Source organism: Streptopelia decaocto, assembly GCF_964273445.1.
Source record: "Streptopelia decaocto genome assembly, chromosome: 2".
Lineage (NCBI taxonomy): Eukaryota > Metazoa > Chordata > Aves > Columbiformes > Columbidae > Streptopelia > Streptopelia decaocto.
The window spans coordinates 148,533,560-148,557,442 of record NC_138655.1 but is presented as its reverse complement, the minus strand read 5'-3'; the positions used below and the strand labels follow the sequence as shown (position 1 = coordinate 148,557,442).

The 23,883-nt window shown below is 39.2% G+C and overlaps 1 protein-coding gene across 5 annotated transcripts in view; it reads left to right on the top strand.

The window, feature by feature from the left end:
- NRP1 (neuropilin 1) overlaps positions 1-23,883 on the top strand; it is a 116,057-nt gene that overhangs the window by 68,825 nt on the left and 23,349 nt on the right. For 4 of the 5 annotated variants that reach the window (XM_082047174.1, XM_082047173.1, XM_082047172.1 and 1 more), the window contains exons 8-11: positions 11,794-11,949; positions 14,833-14,977; positions 16,568-16,899; positions 21,549-21,693. In XM_082047174.1, the coding sequence (XP_081903300.1) occupies positions 11,794-11,949; positions 14,833-14,977; positions 16,568-16,899; positions 21,549-21,693 (778 nt within the window). The remainder of the gene's footprint in view (positions 1-11,793; positions 11,950-14,832; positions 14,978-16,567; positions 16,900-21,548; positions 21,694-23,883) is intronic. The other variant, XM_082047175.1, reaches the window with a different exon arrangement.

Below are 23,883 nucleotides of genomic sequence, written 5' to 3'. Positions count from 1 at the left end.
TTTACATTTGCAGTAACCTACATTCTTTATTGTTTGCTCCTTTGTAAGCAAAACCCAGAAACATGCATCGCTGATGTGAACTGGTATATAGATTAGTACAGATTTATTCTTGTAGCACTTCTGGAAATAATTGCAGTTCATCATTTGGTGTTTGGACCTTTCATCTGTGCCATAGCTTATTTCCTTATCAGGTATTCACTTAAAAATATAGTCAGTATTTATATATGCTGCTGCACAGCACATTTGTTTCATTAACAGGTTTATTCTTACATCAGGCAGCTGTTCAGATTGACTTTACCAAGCAAGCTTATCTAAATATTTCACATGAAAGCTCAAGGAAGTGCAAGGCAACAATGCCTGTTATTTTTATTCTTATTATTTCTGTTTCTTTTGGAGTTTGATATGGCAGTGAAGTGCATCACATTACTGCACAGAATAACATGAAACCTGGGAAACCTCAGCTTCCCAGTTCTCCTAGCCTTTGAAGGACTGCCTGAGAGCTGAAGTTCAGAGGCTTTGTGGCAGGGCTTGCCCATCATTAGGGAGCACACTGACATGAAAGCACAAAAACTGTCAGTCCTTTGTCTTCTCTACCACTTTAGAATACAAGTCATGTAGTTGGTTCATGTCATTTTACAGTTCACAACTGCACTACAGAAATTACAAAAAGCAGAGTTAGCTTTGTGTGGAAAAGCATTACAGTTATCTTAAAATCTTAACATACTTTGCACATGGGCAAAGAATGACAAAAGAATATTCCCTTCTGGAAATCACAGCTGGTACAGACTGTGACACAGTGCAGAACTGGGGTTAATTGACCCAGCAGGATATATTCGTACCTTTATTTACTGTGGCACAGGAATAAATGGTAGAGTTTCACAAAGGCAAGTACTGAAATTATACAAGAGATAGAGGGAGAAATAAAAGGAGCCTACAAAGTATGAAGGTTTTTTTGATTATTGGAAGTGCTTTAAGAGCTATTTTAGTACCAGAAAGTTCCCAGCCATAGATTTGTCATTCTGGGGAGGCTGAAGGGATGCTCAGAGAACTCAGTCTTATTGCTCCAGAAGCACAGGTGCAAAATGCACTTTAGAAGAAAATCCTCTCTACCTCCCTCTGACATGTTTCAACATCAGCCCTAATAGAGAGGGGAGTCCTGCGTAGCTTCGAGCAATCCTGCATGCAACATATGGAGGAGCAGCAGAAGCAGAGCCCCTCCGAGCCTCCACTACCAGTCTAATCATTATAATAGTTTCAGTTCTTTCAGGGGAACCATTGTGCAGAGATCTGCGTAGTTTGTATATAACTCTGTAATTACCTATGCATCCACTTCCCAGTCCAGCCCTACATCCCCTCAACGGCTGCAAGACAGATGGCCCTTTAGAGCTGAGATAGCGAATTAAAAATGTGTCCAGCAAAAGCACTGATTCAGCAACTACTAAAATAATTTTGTAAATTTATCTCACTTTCACTAGTTGGTTCCAGGAGGGAAAGAAATTAAATCCTTTAAATATGTTCTTAAACTAAACACCGCAGGCTTGTTTTTAAATTACATTTTTTTTCTTCTACTTTCTTTCACAGAAATTAAAGCCACTTAAAAAAACTGTACAAAATTATTTTTCTCTCTTTTTTTTTTTTCATTCACCAGATTCACATGTTTGGTTTGACTCAAAACATTTGTTACTGTTTACTGGTTTTTAAGCTTCCATCAAGCCAAAAAATCCCTCGTTTGTGCCATTCTGCTTGGTAGGGGAGCTCTCTCCCAGATGGCTTGCCCACCCCAAGGAGGCTGAGGCAGCCTTGCCCACCCAGCTACCAGGCACTGCAACACATCTGCTCCACCACAGCCAGAACCTTCTGCAGATGTGAGGGAAGGTATCTCAGAAGGAGACTTTTCTGTGTCCAGCAGAAATAAATTAATGTACAAGACTAGGCAGGTGTCAGACTGCGGGTGAGGTATAGCTCAAGGCTAGAAATGACTGAGGGCAGCGGCTGGAAACACAGCCTGGGGTAGGAACGCACAGCTGAGGCATGTTCTAATAAGCAGAGTTGTTACCAAGCTAAAGGTCTCTGTTCTCGTGGGGCCGCCCCTGGTTTGGAGATGATAGGTGTACTGCTGAGTGCTTTGCAGAGGCGATTGTGCATTTTTATTCATGCTTTCCACACTTGCAGAGTAGTATGAAGCTGAAGAGTTCATGAGTCCTATGGGCCCTTCCCCATCCCAGCATCCATGCTCCAGATTTTCTGTTGCTGAGCTATTATTTGCCTCCCCTGTCCTTGTGTCATCCTGCTTTCCTGTCCCAATTTAATTCTGTTCTGCCCATTAGGTGACATTTTCACAGCAGTAGCAAAATAGGTAAAGCAGAAGGATAAATGAGATTTCTTCCAAGTGGTAAATACCCGCCCTTCAGAAAGCAATTTGTCATCCTCCCACAGAAAAAAAAAAAAAAAAAAAAAAAAGTATATTTCATCAGGGAAATACTTCCATTTTTGCTTTACCTCTAGTGTTTTCATTCAAGGTTTTAAAAAATTCTTTAAAAAGTCATCAGAGTAAACTTCATAGCTGTCTGATAAACAAAACCTCTTAGCAGAGAAAACTCAGTTGACCAGACATTAAGTTGGGGTTCGGTTCTTCTGTTTTCAGGAACAATTGGCTTCTCATCAGAGAAGCACCATTTACACACAGCTTCCACCAACCAGCTGTACCCATGGAGTCTGGTCTTTCTATTGCAGCATCCTGTGTTGAACACTTTGGGCCAAATTCATTTCTGGTGTGGATCCTCTGAAGTTGCTGAAAAGATCAGTTTGTCCTATCATGTACAAAACCCAGGCATGTTTTAACAGGTCATATTGAGGTTATAGATTATTGTCCTATAGACTAAGGTGGCTTTCAGCCTCAACACAGACAGCAGCATGCTCAAGCTATGGGTTGAAGGGCTGACATAGCACAGAATAATTTTTAAATACTCTTTTCAAGCCATAAAAATTAAATGTCTATGGGAGTGTTTCCCCCTTTCATGATAGGCTTAACTAAGAAAATACATCCTTTGTTTATTTTCAAAAGCCACTGCACTTAAAAATCAATAGCTTTGCTTTTTACATAAGTGTAGATAGAGCAACTTTTGGAGGGGGAGGGTGGAGGGTGGAGGGTGGAGGTACACAAACCAGGCACCTTTCTTTGGCCAGAGAAACCCTGGAAATTAAATCCCCATGGCTGAAGTTTGAGTGGGGTTTGGTGAGAGAAGGGCAGAGCTGGGGGCAGCCAGTCCCCCTGGTTTGCTTCAGCACCAGTGGGAAGTTGTCTCAGTAGTCACTGGCCTGTGCCATCCCTTCTGCTGTCCCCTTCCCCCACCGGCATGGGACAAGAGCACCGGTCTCTGCAGCGGGTCTTTCAAATCACAGCCTCAGAAGTTTTTATATGTGTGCATTTCCTCAGAACTATGAGGGGCATACCAAGGAAAAAGCAAAATGATCTTTGCATGTATAGTCTTCATCTCTCATTTTTCACTGTACATTTACAGTTCCCTCATCACACCATCTAACTGCAGCTACCTGATATTTTTCTAGAAGGTAGCAGAAACTCATATTTTAAAAAAGCAGTGACTTGCTTGGTGACCCAGCAGTAAATTAAAATCATCATACACAATGTGTATGAGATAGAAAATCGAATTTTGGTGCAACAGAACTGACAGTTCCATTTAACAGAGAATAAATGAATGTAGACTCCTGTGGATGACTGACTGATTTAAAGAGAATGTGACGATTTTCCAAGATGAGAAAGCTGATTACAAATAAATACGTATATTTCTATGTGACACAGGTTATACACCTATTCCAATTGCCAGTGAAATTAGGCTTAAAAAGTATTAAATCTTAGACACTGGCACTTTGTCCTAATTTTGTTGCTATTTTTTGTAGAAAACCCAAACCCTGATCTTTCAAAAATATCTAATTGTAGCAAATTCCAGTGATTTCACTGGAGCTTGCTCTGGACACAGTGATTGCACATCTATTCACACCACCAAGGTGTGCTGTCTGAGACAGCAGAGCTTTAATTCAGCACAGTATGTCGTCCCCTCACCAGCTTCCTACACGATTGGCATAGGTATGCTGTAGAACAGGAAGAAGCAAAGGCTATTTCCATGAGTTTACAGATGTGTAATATTGTACTTACACTCAAAATACCAAACCATATTATAAATCAAATCCTGCTGCCTGTACTCTCTGATTCCAGCAGGACAGCAGCTGGCAAAAAAATGCTACAGAATAACATTATAGGCAAAAAATCTAGTGTTTTCCACGCAAAGCCCATTTATTCACATGTGAAACAGTTTGATAGAGAAGCTTTAGATTACTTTTTTCCCGTTTGTGCATTAGTTGCTCAGTACACTTCGGGGGAAAAAAAGTCCTACAATTATGTCCTTCTCTCAGAAAAGAATGGTTCTGCAAGTATTGCTATAGAGTTTCCCTTTTCTATAGTTTCTAACACAAAGTAGGGAAGGTTACATTCAAGCTGCACTAAATAGTTGTCTTCATTCCAGATCAGAGGATTAAGCTCAGGTTTAAAATTAAATGTAAATTACAATTAAGTATTCAGAAAACGTTAATTAAAAGTATTACGTTCCTGACTCATTTATTGCTCAGCAAGGGTTCCTAAGTATCTTAGCTGGAGAAAGGAAGGGGCCATTCACATTCCCCCTTTTTGACCAAGTCATTGTACATGTCTTAGGTTATCCATTTGCAATTTAATGTAGTGCCGAGGCAAAGGTTTTCATTTTAAAGAAGCAATATTTCTCAGCAAGATATCCTCCTGCAAGATGTAAAACAATCTTTTTCTAAAGCACTGGGAGTTAATCAGTCTTTCTCTTCACTGCTACAGAGAGGGTTCAAATGGCATAAGATGCTGATTACTTAGATCCCAGAGTCTATAGAAATCCCCATACGATTAAATTTTACTCCCTTTGTTAACAGATTTTAAGTAGTTTTCAAGTTTAAAAAAAAAAAAAAATAAGATGAAAGTATTTTCTGAGTCTTCTGAATAATGATCATGTTACATCAGAGCACCAGATAAATGTATTAAGGTGGAGCTGGCAAATGAATAGCAGAAGGATCATTCCCTGTCACTGCATGTGCACTGGATGCATTTCAGACAATGCAGTGAGCCCATTTCAGGGAAGCATTGCACTGCCCTTGCTTTTAAACCAAACTCCTTCAAAGACTCACACTAAAAATACCACACAGAACTAATGTGTACCAGTGGCAGTGCTTCTCCTGGCCCACTCACAGCATTTCTCCTTCTCATTTGATCTTTATAGTTTCCATACTGGAGTGATTTGGTTTGCTGAATTCTGGAAATGTCTCAAGTTGAACTGCTAGTGTATTAACCTGCTGTACTGAGTCTCTTTTGTTTCTCTTCACCAGAGTGCTGCTTGCCAATTTTTACAACTACAGCAGATTTTACTATTCAAACAGAACCAGATGGAACACCAGTTCAAAGAACATGTCAGAATTAAATATTTCTTTTTTAATTAGTTGCTTCTGATTTATGCAAAAAAAAATTAACATGAGAGTGGGAGAATGTGCCATGAATCCAGATGCAACACAGCCCACACAAGCATTATCTTTTCTCTGTCAGAAACACACAGGCCTTTTCTTTCTTTTTTTCCTGTCTTTTATTTTTTCTTTTTTTGTTTCTGAATTACATTTTTCTTACACTTTCTGCATCTTTTCCATCTTGAACCAGCCCCCTAATAGTGACTGAAGTTCTCTTATGTAGATCGGTCATACTTTTTCATCATCATCTTAGATTTTCTCTGTCTGATCTGTCTCTAAAAAAAAAAATACTGTTTTCAATGCTGCAATCCAGCATCAGTTTCTCAGTGTGACAGCAGCCTTTGAGTCAATTCTTTGTTTTCAGTTGGGAGAGTCTTTACACTTACATTTTTTCTGCTGCAGAAAAGGATTTGGGCAGAAGGTGAAGATTGTGAGGAATATTTCAACTGCTAAAGAAAGTTCATCTCCTTCTTTCTGCCAAGCATTCCTATTTCTTTGGCATGAATGTTTGTTCATCTTCTCTTTCATGCTTCCACATTTTTGCCAAGTCACATAAGCATCAGTTCAGCAAAGCACACTGACTGAGGACAGTTGTTGGGCGCAGACTAGAAGTTGAGCATGTGATTAGCTGCTTTCTCTTCTGGGGCTTTCAGGATGTAGCTGTCAGGTCAATGAGAAAGACGTCATTGACTCAGGAGAGATCTTAGTGACAGCAATATTTTCTCCTCACTTTTGCATGAAGATCTGTGATGGTTTACAGCCTTAACTCTTTTTCACTTAAACCCAGGATCAAAATTATCACCTCGTCATTAATGAAGGAGTTGTGCTCTTGTAATGACTATTCATTTCAAGGACAAAGACTTTTGGAAGTAATTTTCCAACCAAGTTAATGAAACTATTTTCAGAATTTCTACTAGACCCTGAGCCATATATTCTTCTTTACTGCGCATTATATTCTTATTTACTTAAAGCTCAATAAATAAAGGAATTAAGTGATGGCTGTATATACATCATGGGAGACCATGATTGGCCAAATCAACAGCAACACCTATTAAGAAATATTAACTCTTGCTTAATTAAATATTTGACAGAAGAACAGTGAAGTGTCACAACAGTTAACTGGACTCAGAGCACTGTACACTATCTAGGGAAATGACACAGTTCTCTAAAAATATTTACTTTGGTATGTTGTGTCAAGTGACAGATCATACAGCTTTTCAAGCCACAAAAGATGCCCGCAACAAAATCTTCCTGTTGTTAATCAAACCCCAGTACTTTGTTCTTTATTTTCTCAGGCTGTTGAACAGACCTACAGTAGGAGTGTTAAAAGCTGGTAAAACTGCTTCCTTGCTACATTCCCCTCAATGACTACATTTTATTTAGCAAAGCAGATTTTCATTCCGAAAATAAGGACTTCCATACTATGACATGGTTATGTATGGTGACAAGAAGCAACAATATTAAAGTCGTGTATGTTTTGTGTTGTTCTTCATGCAGCAGTTTGCTAAGATTTGCTACATGATACATTGTGCAGAGATGTTATTCTTTTTTCTTCTATTTAACTGGTCTGTAATAAAATGCATATGCCACCCCTTGCATATCTAGGTCTTAAAAATGTGTCACTCACCCACATCTTTCAGAGACAGTAAGACAGCAATAAAAATATTTTTGCTAAAAGGTGTTGCAGAATAAATAGAGAGGAAGTAATTCGTATGCAGAAACAGCTAGTGTCTTGCAATATGCTCTTGCAGGAAATAAATTGATTTTAGAAGTAGAAACAACTGAAGCTTTTTCTTACATGAAAATTTCTCTCCACAAAAAAAATCACACAGTTGAGGTGTTCCTCATTTCTCGTAAGTTAGGGGCTCATTCATATAGACAAGTCTACTCCCAGTCTTGTACTTACAAATAAAGGCGGTCACATTGCAGCACAGGCAGTTATCAAAGGCTATGTTTTTGGATAAGGCCCTAAGGCGTAATTTTCCAAGAGAGATGTGCTTTTTAATCTGAATGAAAGTGAACAAAAATGAACTAGCGACATACTGCAGTTAGTCAAAGCTAAAACTCTGGTCATGGAAATGAAATGTCAAGACTTCAGTTTTGGAGACAGCTGCCTATCTCAGATCACAGCCATACAGCATGTAATAACTTAGAAAATTGCTTGCATCCTCTAAAATAAATACCAGATGTTTGTTTATCATATGTGCAGAAAGTTAAATGTCAAATAATTGCAGGGAAATGCATTTGATGTTCATCTTCAAAAGTACTGTATTTCATCACCACCCTCTCCACAGTGGATTTTAACGTGAAACACAAGTTTTTTAAACAAAAGGACGAAAAGGTCAAAACAAAAAGCTGGTTGTTAAAGATTTGTATTGCTATCTCAGCTGGAGGAGACTGAATCTAAGAAAAATGGGTTACCTCTGGTTGTGTTAACACTTGGAGACCTCTATGAAGGGAACGTACTTAGCTGACTGGCAATTACGCAGACAGTTGGACTCTATAGGCATAAATCCCCCAAAAACATAAGAACTCCTATCTGTTTGGTGACACATCTGCACTAGATCTACTGCCCTCTGCAACGATTCCTCTGGATAACATGGTGCAGAAGAGCTATGTCTTACCACAGCTACCTTCTGGTACTTTCAGATTCCAGTTGTTAATAGCAGCTGATGTAGTTGAACTTCAACTCTGAGCAGTCCCTGTGACATTTAGAAGGTGCATTTTTTGCATAATTTTGCATTTTACAGAAAGCAAAGTTTCAAAAGACATTGGGAAAAAAAAAATATGTCACAAAGTGATTAATGAAGGTGAGCTTAACAGCCCCTTAAGATGTGTCATGCAGTTTCCAAGGTAGTCTTCTACATAATTTATTTCTGTCACCTGACTTAGAGAAGAAGATTGGTACATTTAGAGCTTAATTTACAAACATACTCAGGGACGACAGAGGGGTACTCAGTGTTGCGGTTCTGTTTGTTTGCACCTGGAGAGGAGCAGTTCCTCTGGAGGCCACTGCAGAGAACTGTCAAAAGGAGGAAAACACCTTAAGCTCTGCCTCTCTCCTGGACCACTGCATTGAGTCACAGTTAGTACTTAAAATTTCCAACCCTTCTGCTTCTCTGCTGCTTAACCCCTTCTTTCTCGTTTGCACTGTTCCTTTCTCACAAAACACTGATGGAGAAAGGTTATTCTTTTTTCCTCTGCCAGCCTCTGAGCAAACACCCCCTGACATGTGGCAGGTCTGGGGTTACAGCTTGCTTTTGCAAGGGGTTTAAAGCCATGGCACACAGCGGAACACTCAAGCCATCAGCCCCCAGGCACTCCAGGAGAAGACTGCTGTTGACATAGTTGCAATTTTCAAGAAGTGTGTAAAGATTTGCTGATCTGGAGAGAGCACATCTATGTGGAGAGATGTTCTCCCCAATGACGAGATGCACCTCTCCTCCTGTACTCTGTTACACAGCTACTGAGGCCAGGAGTGCTTATAAGGTTGCTTCTTCCCCACCTACAGGCCATAAATTAGAGGTCTTCTCAGAGTGTCTCTCTCTCACAGTGAACTGTTAACTTCTGGCAGGAGAATTTCTGCCTACCTTTTGAACTCTGCCAGGTTTTAGGTATGAAGGTAGATGTATAAATCTTTTATGTGTTTAGGACTTAGTTCTGGACAGCAGGATAGGTGCTGTAGGATATTTAGTGCTGTGGAGATGTTTAAAAGACATATAGATGCAGATCTTAGGGACATGGTTTAGTGCTAGATTTAGGTTATGGTTCAACTTAATTATCTTAAGGGTCTCTTCCAAACAAAATGATTCTATGATTCTAAGAGTTAAGGGGTTGTATTGAATACCAGCATTTGGGATCAAGCAAAATTTGGGAGCCTGGAGTTCTTTGATGGGACAAGCCTGAGTCCCCTGAACAGTCAGTGATGGTAGCTGTAATTGTTAGCTCAGACATCTACTAATCAAACCTTCCCCTAAACCCCCAATGTTAAATTTTAACTTGGCTTCAAATACCTAGAACTCTTGTAATAGACCATTGCTTGACTTTATTCACAATGAAGTACTTACTGTATATTAAAAAGCCCCTACTAGAATCATTTCAAATCAGTTGGAATGGTACAGGCTTGGGACCCTAATCATTTCAAAACTGAAGAGCTGTTTCAAATTGTAAGAGAAGCAGATCATTTAAATAACTTAGCTCTGCACTCCCTCAGACTTCCAGATTTTCAAGTGCACTTCAGCCTGGAAGTGAATGTGGCATTGGACATAACTCAGTGCAGCACACTTTACAATCAGCAGAGTACAGTTTGGAGAGCATTTGAAGTTAAGCTGAGATTGCTCAGCGCAATGATGCCCAGATTCCCCCATTAACTTTCAGATTGCAACAATCTAACATCTGAGACTCTCTAGTTACTTTAAATCACTTGATTGTTTTTGTAAGGTGGTGCTGGGATATTTTTTTTTTTTTTAAGCCTGAATTTTTTTATCACGACAAAACAAAATGTTGTAGTATTTCACCCCTAAAGACAAGGGCTAAAATGTTACATATAGACTTTACCAGCCTTAAAACTGAGGCAGGAGCTTTGCCCTGAAAGCTGGTTCTATCTGTCACACACAAGGCTGCTATTCTTGTGTTGGAAGACTTGAAAATGCCTAGCATGACATGGGCATTGAGAGAGCAGCCAGTCTGTCCTCAATAGCACTTCCTTCAGCCTTTTGAGAGAGAATGCAGAGCATGTTGATTTAACTGCTCCAGTGCCTTTGGATATATGACATACATCCAGGAAAAAGGATGCCTGTGGGACACAGGGGACATATATTCTGCATCCTGCTTACTTTGGAAATAATGAAAAAGCCCAAGACATTCATGAGACATTCACTTGAGAAGCGTTAGTTCAACAGTCTGGACAACTGAAGTTTAGGGGAATAAATCACTGATTAATATTTTGTCAATGGTGTCATTTTATATTGAAATTAAATAGTTTGTTTTAGTAAACAAAGAGAAGGTTCTGTCTGCAGAGAAAGAGCATGATAAATTTGATTTTAGTTGGTTTGTTTTTATGGCTAAAGAAAGGAAATGGCAGATGTTTCAAAGTTGTGGTCACCAGACTGGTTGTGAGACAGTTTTGTGACTAGTTTCAGCCATTTTGCATCTGGACTTGTGCACTGGGACAAGGATTTATTTTGCCAGCAGAACTAACTTGAGCAGCAGCACTCCTGCACTTCACATCCTCCTCTCAACTATGCCGGTACAGCTTATGTGATGCCACAGAGTGAACTAGATGAGGAAACAGAGCTGGATGACAAATCAATAACTGGGGGAGGGGAAGGTTAACCTAAATCACTTGTCCATTTCGTTGCAATGTAACTTCGTGAGAGGAGAAAGACGAAGAACGAGTGAAGAGAGGAGGCCTCTAACACACATTCATGTGCACATCATAGCATTCATTTTTCCATCAAGTTAAAATTGCAATTATTTTCTAATGATTACATTTCACTACTTTTGACAGTTGGAACAGAATTATTGCACTTGTGCTAATGCTTCTTTCTATTTTCTTCAAATACTATTGTACAGTACGAGCAACTCATTTGCCTTTTTCCCAACAAAATCACACAGTGATTTGTAATTATCTTGTGACTAACTAATACACCATGGGGTTCTTTTCTCCTCTTCTGTTTGCAAGTGATGAGCTCCTGGGTTTTAGTAGAATTCTTGTTATCACTCCTTAAGTGCACAACTTTGATATTGTGCTATTAAGTTTCATCCAATTTCTAATATTCCAGCCCTCAGGGTCATTCAGTTCTCACTCACTGCATGAGTCTCCTCTGTATTGACAATGCCTTACAGCTTTGTGTCCTCAGCGAATTTCATTAGTATCTATGCCAGATAGATAGTATTAAGTAAGATTGTTCACCAGGTTGGTCCTTGAGGAACTTCTCTAGTAACTTCTCTGCAGTCTGGTCATTCACACTCACACTGATGGGGTCTCTGGTTCCACTGCCATAGAGGAAAGATAATTCTCTGGCATGTGAATAACCCTCCTGTCTAATCAGGCAAATGTTCCCATTACCTGTGATGACACTGTTTACAAAAGAGGAGATTATGGCTATGTTATTATCAACAATATGCTGCAAATTCATTTATATAAAATCCTTATTATGAAGGGGGGGTTGTAACTTCTGCATTACTGCCATGCTCTGAATAGGTTGTCCTCATGTCCCAATTAATTCCTTCTCACAGGTAGATCTAGGCCTGCTCCGCTTTGTTTCTGGAATTGGGACCCAAGGAGCCATCTCAAAGGAAACAAAGAAAGAGTATTATCTGAAAACATACCGTGTAGATGTCAGCTCCAATGGAGAGGACTGGATTACACTGAAGGAGGGAAACAAGCCTGTTGTAAGTCTTTTCTCTTTTACCTCTCTTCAGCCAAAAAATAGTTTATTGAGATGTCTAGTTACTATCAGTTGTTAAAAAAAAAAAAAGAAAAAAAAGGAGGAATAAAGTATTACAAGCTTAATCGGTATGATCAGGGTTGACCATATCCCAAATCCAAAAGATAGTTATTGTCTCAGTAGTAATGGGCCCCAAAATTGTTTATCCAAAGCTTAGCGCACCCTGGAAAGGGTGCAGGGTGCTGCCCTGTCACATCCACCAGATTTTGAGTGGTTTGGGTCGTTTCCGTGGAGTGTGCTGCTGTTTCCCAGTTTGCCTTAGATTACCTATGTGTCCTTGAGGAAAACATTATAGGGAACCTTTTAAAAATATCTAGGTCCCTTATCTGCAGTGAAGCTCTGGATATGCAGTGTGTTAGTGCCTTAGCCCTCTGCGCATAGCCCTGCTGTCTTGCAGGAATGCTGGCAAAGCCGTTAGTACTTTGTTAGACTTCCGAGCATCTCAGTGATGGTGGCCATGCAGACAGATAATTAGGCACATCTTTCCATCCTTATAGATTTTTATCACCTTTCCATTTGTCAGCGGATTTGCTCTCTGTGACCTCCCAATGAAATAGCTTTAGACACTTATAAGAATAATCTTCATTATCTACTACCATGAGCATAAAGCTCGTTACTGAGAAGTCAATTCTGCTCCAACTCTCACATGAATAGTCCCAGTGAGGCTTTGCCTCCCTTCCCCACCTCGCTCAGGATGTGCCTGGAGCAGCATTCCCAGAGGCTGCCAGGGGCTGATGCAACTGGAAATGTTTTGTGGTGCCTCCCTTCAAAACAGTTTTTTTTTGTGATCCTTCTCTGAAGACCCAGAACAACTGTGTAATATTAACTCTATCAGTATAACCATATCTAGCTGTAAATATTTCATTACTGGTTTGTTCCTGATTCATCTGCAAGTGCTATGCCAAATCCACCACATTTATCTAATCAAAATGGTAGCAGTGTTTAACACATACATCTTTCTTCTTTGAAGCACTTTGTAAAACAATAAAAAAAAAAATTCTGAGAGTTTCTCTTTGACAGGTATTATCCTGGTTTTATAAAGCAGGACTTTAGAAGGTCAAATGCCACAATGTAGGCACTGTGTAATGATACATAAAGTTACAATAACTGACCTGCCCAAAGTCATAAGAGAGCAAACACCACTGCTGCTATGAGACACAAGGTTTCCTGGCTCTGGTTTCTGTAATCTCACCAAATGCCTCTTTCAGAATCAGACCATGCCTGATATTCATTACCAGCCTAAATTTGTAAACTCTTCAAGAGTGTATTTTACATGAGTTTCTATTGTACATGCGCTCTGTAATTGGTGAGAACACTTCCTAAACTTGTGTTGCTTCTTCAGAGGGTTTATATAAAAAAAACAGGTTTCTAAAATGGCAATATTTTGCTGTTTGTCAGGACAAGAAAAAACTACACACCAGTCTCCTGATATTTTTATTGAAAATAAAAGTTAAGGACACTTGGCTACTGAAGGAACAACAAAAGCAGACAGACACAAATCTCTTCAAGGAAGCCTCACATGATTGTTGCACTATCCACATCTTAGGAGTTCTGTACTTTTGAGAAAAGACTTATTTCCTCTGTCAGATACAGACCTTGAGAAAACTACAGCAGGTCCTCCCAGAGAAAAAAAAGTTGCTGAAAAGAAATGTAACTCCATTTAAAATCTCTTGCTAGATATGAAACTCCTGTATCAAATTACTTGAAATATAACTGAGCCTGATGGGTTGACAGCTGTGTCCTCTGGCCTCTGCTCCAAATTAGTGCACTTATTGCAAGTAACAAACAGGAAAGTAGACAGTGTGTGTAAGAAATGGGAGAATCTCCCATAAAAGGAGAGAGGTTTGTATCCATGGAAAACAACAGGAAATTGTTCCTCTCTACGTGAGGAAGAAGCAGGAAACTGAATCACCTTCTTTGGGCTAGAACATGGCAAGGTTTCGGCTCTGCTAGGAAGGAGCGCGTCGGCAGGATCCTCAACATGAAAGCACAGCACAGTCCTGTCCCTTCTTGTGGAAGTCTCATTGTTCATCTAATCTGACTGTTAGCCTCAGGGGACACAGAAGATCTTAGTGCCTGCTATATAGATTTTAAATAGACTTCCATCTCTGTATGCCAGAAGAAGGAAAGTCGGAGTGTTTGTTAAAAAGGATTTTTAAATGGAAGGTTAACAAAGCAAGGTTTGCATGATACACTCTGTAAAAGTCTTAAGCCCAAGGACAGCAAAATAACGTATGCTTTTATCTTAACTCCATATGGGGTTTTTATGTGGCCTACCTGAAATCCAAACCTTTAATTTGGGCCTGAGGTTCTGTAGCTTTTTGCATCATTCTATGAGTGTACAGGGAATAAACCTGCCCTAAGGGTGTATTCAAGGATTCTTCCAGGACACATCAGTCCTTGGGTGACAAAGACCAGTGTATGTCATTCCTGCATATAGATCTGGGCATCAGGAACACCTCAAAATGGGCTGGGAGTGGACAGACCCTGTTTGTACTCAGGTGCGCTTCTGCTCTCGGATGGCCCTGAGCTCTGGTCTGCTCTGCAGCCTTATGGTATGATATGGGACTCCGCAGGTGGCGAGTATTTTTTAGTATCACTGAACACCTTACATCTTCTTTTTTCCTCCCCGAGGAAAGCTTATCTGTCTGCAAAAATTGTGTTAGGAGGTCAGTGAAATCGTTCCCCACACAAATCTTTTGTCTCATCCTCCCCCACAATATAACCCTGGTTAGGCCTTGCATCGTAACAAGCTGCAAAACACAGAATTATAACCACCATTTAAGAGAACGCCTAACAAATATGTACTTTTTCTTTCCACACAAAGGTGTTTCAAGGGAATAGCAATCCCACTGAGGTTGTTTACAGACCTTTTGCCAAACCAGTTTTAACACGGTTTGTGCGAATTAGACCTGTGTCTTGGGAAAATGGAGTATCACTGAGATTTGAAGTTTATGGCTGCAAGATAACAGGTAGGTCTTGAGAAGGACTTTAAAACCAAGGGAATTTATTATGCCTATATTGTGGGTTTTATTTTTATGAGTGAAATGCATCTTCACTGTTTCCACTGTGGTCTGAATGTAGAAATGTAAAAAAACAAACAAACCACAACAACCCAAACAACATCCAGTGTTCTCCGATTGTTGTTTTGGAATTGTCTTTTACGTGTTCAGCTTTAAGAAGTGGGGGGAAAAAAAGAAAAGTTTAATTACTTTTCTTGAAATTATTTTACAGCTCCATGCAAAATACCTGAGATATACTGAAAATCTGCAAATTCCCATCTTGTTTTTCCTTCCTAACTCTCCAGTCCCTCTCTCTCATTCTCTCATGCCTGCTACTTATAGGTTGTTCTCAGCAGGTTTCCCAAGAAACAAACATACATAACTAGGTTTAAAAGCATTACAAAGTACAGACACAGAGATGTAAAGCCTAATCAAGCAACTAGACATATAGCAAATTTCCTGCTAGGGATCACTGTTGGAAGGTAACTCCTTTGTGTCACACATTTAACTACTAAAATAACTGTCCAAAGTACTTTCTGAAGTAGCAGCAAAAGGCATTCATTATTATAAAAATACTACCTTGGGGAAACAAAAACAAAAAAAGAAGCAGGAATTTTTTTATAAGTCTTTTTTTCTAGTTTTAGGATTTCTATAACTCCAATAAAATGAAGATATTTTATATGTAAAGCAAAAATATAAGTTACAGATTAAAGAAAAGATTAATCATTGAAGATTTTTTTACAAAGATGATTTTTCTAAAAAATATCTAGCATCATTTTATAGCAATTAATACAGTTAATCTGCACTAATTTTTAATAGTTTTAGGGATTTTTTTCCCTTGTGGTGTTTCATTAGTCTTAAAAATGTTTCTTAGGACTGGTTTACGTACAGTAGGAAAACAAGATTACAGATTATGATGTTACAGAATTGCAGGTCATTCTATGAAATATTTTCAGATTAGATAAAGGTAATATCAACAGAACTGCTGCTGCATTCTATAATAGAAATCTTAGTTCCTTGTTAGCAGCTTTTTCTACTTCTAGCTTTTATTTATCTGGGACAATAAAAATACTATTTAGCTTCTGTATCATTTGAGAAAGCCTGAGACACCAAAGAAACACAAAGGAAAATCTCAAATACAGCAATAAATTATATTCTACAGAATGTATAAAATATTTCCATTTCCAATGTTACCAAAATTAAGTAATCTGCACCCAGATTTGGGCTGATTTTTGAAGCTTTTTCTAGAGAAATATTCACAAATTCAGATGTGACCCTGCAGTCTGTGCCTTAGCAAGAAGAATAGAAAAGAATAGAATAGGATTTTCTGATCCTTTTTGTTCCCATCAAGCCAGAAATACTCATGGTATTTTGGTACTTCCTGCCAAAACTAGGATGTGCAAGTTTGAACACATGAAAATTATATACAAATCCAAAAAGATTATTTTGGATATAAGAAAGAAATAAGTAATTGCTTATTATAGTTGAACTGAGTGATATGTCCTGTTTCTGTTTTGTTGCTTGTTCAGATTAACTATTTATTTGGTTTTTTCTCTGTAGATTATCCCTGCTCTGGGATGCTGGGTATGGTGTCTGGGCTCATTCCTGACTCTCAGATTACCGCATCTACTCAAGTTGACCGAAACTGGATCCCAGAAAATGCTCGTCTCATAACAAGCCGTTCAGGTTGGGCGCTACCACCAACTACTCATCCATATACAAACGAATGGCTTCAAATTGACCTTGGTGAAGAAAAACAAGTGAGGGGCATAATCGTCCAAGGAGGCAAGCACCGAGAAAACAAAGTATTCATGAAAAAATTCAAAATTGGCTATAGCAACAATGGATCAGATTGGAAAATGATCATGGATTCCAGCAAGAAAAAGATAAAGGTAAGAAAGAAAAAGTTGCATTAAAAAAAAAAAAAAAAAAAAAAGCTTGCATTAATTTTTACACCTCTACCTCTGACCATAGAAAAGACACATGGTTGGGATGAAACCAAGCAGGAGGACTCCTAGGGCAGCAGGAGGGATGCTGTGGGAATGTTACTATGGCTGAGGGCAGGAGTTGGCCCTGGGATATTCACCTCTGTGGCAAAGGTTTTGTTTACTCAACAGATAGATCAGACTTGATTTCTGACAAGGGTGCTGTGTCTCTCTGGCCCTCCGTTACTCCAAAATCCCATACAATGGCAGTATGCCCGCCTGGACATGTTCCTGTGGAACCTCACCTAGGCGTTCCTGCTCCAGCAGGGGGATTGGACTAGATGATCTTTTGAGGTCCCTTCCAATCCCAAACATACTGTGATACTGTGATATGCAACACTGCCAAAAAAGTAGAGTCATTCTGCAGCTTTTCCACAGACACTGCATAAATTTATTTGAGACACTGAAATACTTTTTCTTTGCTTCTTTTTTGCCTGAGCTGTAGAACGAGAATAGTGTTATTTAACTCAATGGGGAACCTGCTGGATTTCTGAACTGCCTGTGGACTGCTTTGAGAGCTTCACAGGCTCTCTGTAATGGCCTGATCCAAGTTCCTCTGAAAGAGAGCAATGGAGTTTTTGATGTGTTATCCCACCCCAAGTAAAAAGTACTATTGTACTGTAACAAGTGAAGCATCTTGGAGGTTGCTTGGGAATAAAGGGCAGCTGGTTCATAGTTTCAAGCAGAAACTGCAACACATTTACAGAACAGGGGCAAATGAATTGCTGGGTTAGATGCCAAGGAAAAGAAAATTTGTGTGGCCCAGAAAAGTTTCTGGAAATGCACCTATTTTGTTTTTTCTTTGAGTGTAGGCTTTTCAGGACATGACTGTTTAGCTTATTTACCCCAAATCCCATTTTGTTATTTTTGCTCACAAAGTTCATTTTTGCCTCACGAGGCATAACCCTTTTTCAGCCATAACCTGTTCCTTGAGGAAAACGGTGGGCATACCATCTTGTTTAGAAACTGGTGCTACAGTACTGGGATGATAGGGAAATCATATACCAAAAATGTGCCCTCGAAAGTCAAATTGGTGTGGTGCTTGGCAGATGGGAATGCTGAGAGTTGCTCCATATCTCAGCTGCGTTAGTCTGAAAATATGATGTAAAAGCTGTTTTGCTATATAGACTCATCTATTGGACAAACCTGTGTTTCCTTAAAGGAAAATCTGGGTGGGCCCATGGATGTAGCTTTCCCAGGCACATTTGGTAAATATTGGACTTCATTCTCTCCTGTTTTAATCTCACTGAATATGTCTGCATTTTCTCACTTCTCATCTCTTTTCATCATTTGTTTTGGGGATTAAAACTAAATGAATTCAGCCTTTGCAGTCAGCTCCTTTCTCTTGTTACCATGAGTTTTGACTTCATCATAAAGTGTGAAGAGAGTGTAAATCAACAATGGGATCTAACCACTTTCTTTCTAAAATAGATGTTGTTTTGACATGTACTTCTACACTGTGGCTCAACGAGGGAAAAAAATAATGCCATATGCTTTCAAAGCAGAGCACCGTCTGCTGTATGGCTTTCTGTTTTTTAATATGAGCACTTGCCATCATTGTCAGAAGTTAGCAGTTTGACAAGAAAACTAGTGTGCTAACTAACGCACTGAGCCCATCCTCGGCTTTCATCACCAGCAGAAATAAACCTTCAAGATTAATGGAATGGGGAGGGCTGGAATTCAAATGTCTTGTGGCATAGTTATAATCCTTCCCAAAAATTTAAGACAGTTAATAAACCTTCTTCTGAAGCACAAGTTTTCCTCAAAGAGAATCAGATAAATCCTACAGCTTGGGAGTCTGAGAGATTTAAAATGTTAATACAGGAATATAGTATTTTTAAACGTAAGTGGAGCTGGATGGGATAGAATGCTAGAATGAGTCACAGCAGGAATGTGGATTAGAATCAGCCCTGTTACATGAAATGAAACACATTGTTTCACCTGGTTAAAGTCTTGACTTTCAATAAACAAACAACTGCATTTTAAGAAAAGAAAGAGCAATGACAAGCTAAACATAACAACAGAATATGTCCACAGGATGAAACATCACCTTGTTTCTCAACATGACCTTGTCATCCATGCCTGCAGCTCCTTTCACTAAGACTACCAGAACGCTGTCCTCTGTGGCTGACCCAATTTCTGCTATTTTTGGATGTGCAGAAAGTTCCCCCCTTTAGCCTAGCTCAAGCACTCAAAGGACTGAACATCACTCAGATTGTCAAACAGCATCACAGAACGCCATTTTTATTTCAAGATATAGTTAGTATTTCTTCTCCATAGTCTAACTCAAGCCTACTCAATGAACTCAGCTTTCTCTTTCATACTTCTTTCCTCCTTCCACTTACCTACTGATGACCTTTTTTGAGGTTTTTTACACCTTCTCTCATGATTTCTGAAAGAAAATTCTGACTACCTTGTCGTTTGCAACAATCCTTTAATTTTTTTCTGCCACATTTATTTTGATTTTTAAAGACATTAGGAAGAATCTTGTTCCTCACACCAGTTTAGCTTTTCTTTAGCTATTATTTATCATAACTTATCTTTGTAATGAAGTAAAGCAATTTGTGACATAGCCTGTATAAAAGACACTCACAAAGTGAAGTTTTACTGTATATCCCCCTCTCGTCCCTGAAAAGAATACCAGTACATATTTTAAATGAGCAGTCAAAATTGAATCACAGGCAGCTCTGCACTACAAAGGACAACGATTCAATATAATTATGATTCAATATAATTCTAGATGCCTATTGAATTCTAATGTCTATGTGTCAGTACTCCAGTACTGATGTCTTTTATAAAACAGTTTTCATTATTATATGTTGCTATTAAGACTACTATTAAAAAGGAAGCAAGGATTCCTCAGATACATGTGTCTGTCTACTTTTTACATATAAAGTGGCATTCATTCTTTCTTATATGGTAGGTAGCTTTTCTGATCATTTGCACTATACTGTTATTCAAATATAATAATATGTAATTGCATGTTAATTAGATCTGACAGGCTATCTACATGTGAATTCTTGACAACTGTCTTCCAAGCACTGGCAGAACACCAGGTCAACCAGTGCCCCTTGAAGCCACCTTGGAGGTACAATCTCTCCTAAGAAATAGAAGCAGAAGCATTAATGTTGAAATTATTTTTTTAATTTAGTAGGTTACAGTCTCCTACCATTATTGGCTTTTGTGACTGGCACTCTAACCAATGGCCAGAAAGGATTGTGGAGCATTGGTTCATAATGCAGATGTGTACAGTCAAAACAAGCAAGGCTTTTAGGACTGCACTGAAAACACAAGCAACAATCAGTTTTACCTATACTGGTTTTGTGCCTTGGGAAATACAGCCAGCTTTTCTCGTTGCTTCTGATTTATCTGCCCCCAGATCAACAGGAGGAGTTCATTGCAGGTTGGGTTTTGTTCTCATCCAAAATGAATGACGTCTGGTGGTTTCTTCTTGAAGAAGGCTTCAAGATTCACAGCTAAGAGTTGGAAATATAAATAGCACTTCAAATCTCAAATTCAAACTCCAGCTCAAATAAGATGTTTTTTAATATTTTGCCATTTAAGTAATTAATAGAAAAATTGAAAATACTTTTTCTTCACTGTTATATATGTGTTCCTATTTTGTACTTTAGAGTATTCTCGATATGATATTCCAAAGTCATTTTTTACCATAGAATAGGGTAAAAATAACTCCTTTTCCCTAACTTGGGTTATAAACTCTTCACGGCAAGGACTGCTTCTTTGTACAGTTAATTCATTCTAAGGACTAATCATCTCCATGGAGGCACCCAAGGTGTTGCTATAAGTACAGATTAGAACATCAATATGCAAAAGATCACTGACAAGAGAAGCTGAAGGTATCAAACAAATGCCATTGAGAGCTGCATTATGGCTGAAGAACCCAGAGTGCAACTCAGAGAAGAGATTTTTGTCTGAAAGGTACATTTGCTGACCTTCCTTGCCCGTTAGATTATATTGCAGTTTTGTCAGGAAGCAGCTTTCTTCTTTCTTTCTTTTTATTCTTATTCAATAGCAGGCTCACTGGAAGAACTCTTGCAGTTACTGTTCCTGGAGTTTAATTTATGCCTTTTGAAATAACTACAACTTGTGAAACTCTGTCACTGGGGGAAATCAAATTGAAATTTTCTCTTGAATAGTTGGATTATTATTGTAACCACTTAAAAGGTGACAGGATCTTCACCTCAGCCATTTTTTTTTCCCTCAGAAGTGTTGAAAATGTCACCCAGTTAAACCCCAGATCAGAGCGTCATTTAAAAACATGTCTCATTAAACACTCAGCTCTTGTTATGACCCTGATGGATTGGTTGCTACTGAATTTATGAAAAATGAAATGCATTACTTTTCCAAGCAGCTTTAACTATGTATTTTCCATTCTCATTTATGGGAGGAATGCCTGGCACTTATCAAGCAGTTAGAGTCTGGCCTACCGCTCCCCTAATTCAAAGGCTAGAGAATGAAGCAAAAAAAGATATTTGTTGAAAATAGCTTCTTTTTTTTTTTTTTTTTAAACAAGTAGCATTTGTCATGCTTTGCAGACATTTGAAGGCAACACCAACTATGACACGCCTGAACTGCGGACTTTTGAACCTGTAGTGACAAGATTCATCCGTGTCTACCCTGAGAGAGCCACACACGGTGGATTGGGGCTGCGAATGGAGCTGCTGGGCTGTGAACTTGAAGGTAATTGCTCTGCTAGAGATGAACGCACTTTATTATTTTCATAAATACATTCTCCGCTTGCACTACTCCTGAACACTGCTGTGTTTGTACAGGCAGCACATTGGACTTTCGCTTCCATGACTGTCATTAGTGCTGTTTCTTGGCCTAATCAGTTCCTTCTCTGCAGACATTTGAATATGCCCAAGGCACAAATATTATTCTTTCTGCCGTTTCTTTGTTGAATCACAGTGATATTCTCCACATGGTTTTTATTCCCTTAAGCAGCCTTATGATTATACTTTCGAGAAGCACAGAGCTATTAGGACATAATAGACAGGAACTTATATTTTATGTTACCATGATACAACCCTGGAAGAGATGTTTTCTGGGAATGCAGAGGGTTCTTTACACTAAATATAGCAATTATGTCCCTTGCTCCATCAAAGGATGTGAAAGTCACACCAGACAGCATGGTGGGCAATGATTACTTGGCCGGACAGGCTCTGTGCTGTTCCTTTTGGGGGGCAGAGGTTCCTTACCAAGCTTTAATTTTGCAAGACTATGTAGGAGATGAAAGCCCAGGAAAAGCAAAGTTTAGACTTTATCCTTGAACTGTGACATGAATTTAAGCTTTGATTCTTACTACATAAACAATAATTATTTAACTTTGTAGATAACTACAGATAACACTACATGAATTTCACAATTTCATCTGTTGGATGATGGTCTAGTGGTGTGGCTTATAAACCACACAGCTTAACAATACACGGAGTAATGAACCATGTTAGTCAGGGTTTCATATGATACCTTGTATAGAAGTAGCTGAACAGGCTCTCAAGATGAATGGAACCGACTGCTCTGCCTCCGTTTCTTTCTCACCATTTCTCCCCCAAGGCGGAAGAGTGGGAGGCATTTGCTGTGAGAACTGAAGAGTTCTGTGTTGTTTTTTTAGTGAAGGCCAGCTTGAATAAGTGTACTTTTTGCTTGGCCCGGAAAGTGGGGAGGTTGGAAATACTTCTTAGTTCCTGCAGGAAGTCCTCCTTTCCTGTGGGAATACTTAGTTCATGCAGACTATTGTGCTACTAGCTCAGAAAAAAAGAGAAAACCCAGCACCTGCCTCATGTAAACCCATCACCTGTGGGCAAAGTCCTTCAGCCATGGGGCTCCTGTAGCCACCTAGACATCAAGAAGTGAGTCTGTAGAACACCTTACAAGAACACGTTGCTCAGTGAGATGGAGGAGCCAAAGAGAAGACTGACCAGGCAAAATGCCTTTGCTTTTAGGAAAACTGCAGCAGCAAGTATAATTTTTCCCTGCAACACATGTACTTGCATTTGTTTTCCTGCTATGGTGTATTTTTGAAGGATGCCCACCAGTAGGTTACCTGAAGACAGGTGAGGTCAATTCCCATTTACCTGTGGGAGAAGCATAATAGGACAACTTTGTGGTATAACTGTATCTTAAGGAGGGAGCTGAATGAGGAGACGTCACCTGAGATTTACTAAGCAGGAAAGGAGGTGAGATGAGAAAAGAAGCATGGAGATAGGCACAGAGAGGAGTAAAAATCAGTTCTCTAGCAGTAACGAGCAAGGGGAAGTTTCATGTGCTCAAAACATCCCAGGGGGTACTTATATGAAATGGTGGCAGGGATGTAGGCAAGCTTGAGGCTACACAGGGGTATGAAGATCAAGACAAGAAACTTGATGTAGAAAGCTAGAGAGAGCTCCCAGAGGGGTTTTTTAAGTGATGTGGGGAATAGACGTTCTGCATAATTCATAATAGGTATAGAATTGTTTCTTTTGCTAGGGCTAGATTGTACCTGTAAAGTGTAGGTCGGGGTCCTGAAGAGCCATGTTTCATCCCAAAGTATAGCTACTTCAGAAACTACTATCCCTTCTGGCATTCTCAGGCCAAGAAGTCAGTGCATGAGATCTTATGTGACTAGTGGGCTCTGGGAGCAGTAGAAGGATAAATAACAACCTGGTGCATTATTGCAGAGCTTATAATGAGAGCAAAACATTTATAATTAAAATAACAGTGGATGAGAACAGACAAAAGCCTGGATCGCATTCTCAGAAGAGTTATCTCAAGCCAGGGAACTATACGTGCAGCACAAAACATGAACCTGAACATAACACCAAGTACCTGTATTCTGATTTTCCAGATGTGGTATGTTTTACAGATACTGGAGTATAGATACATTTTCTGGCA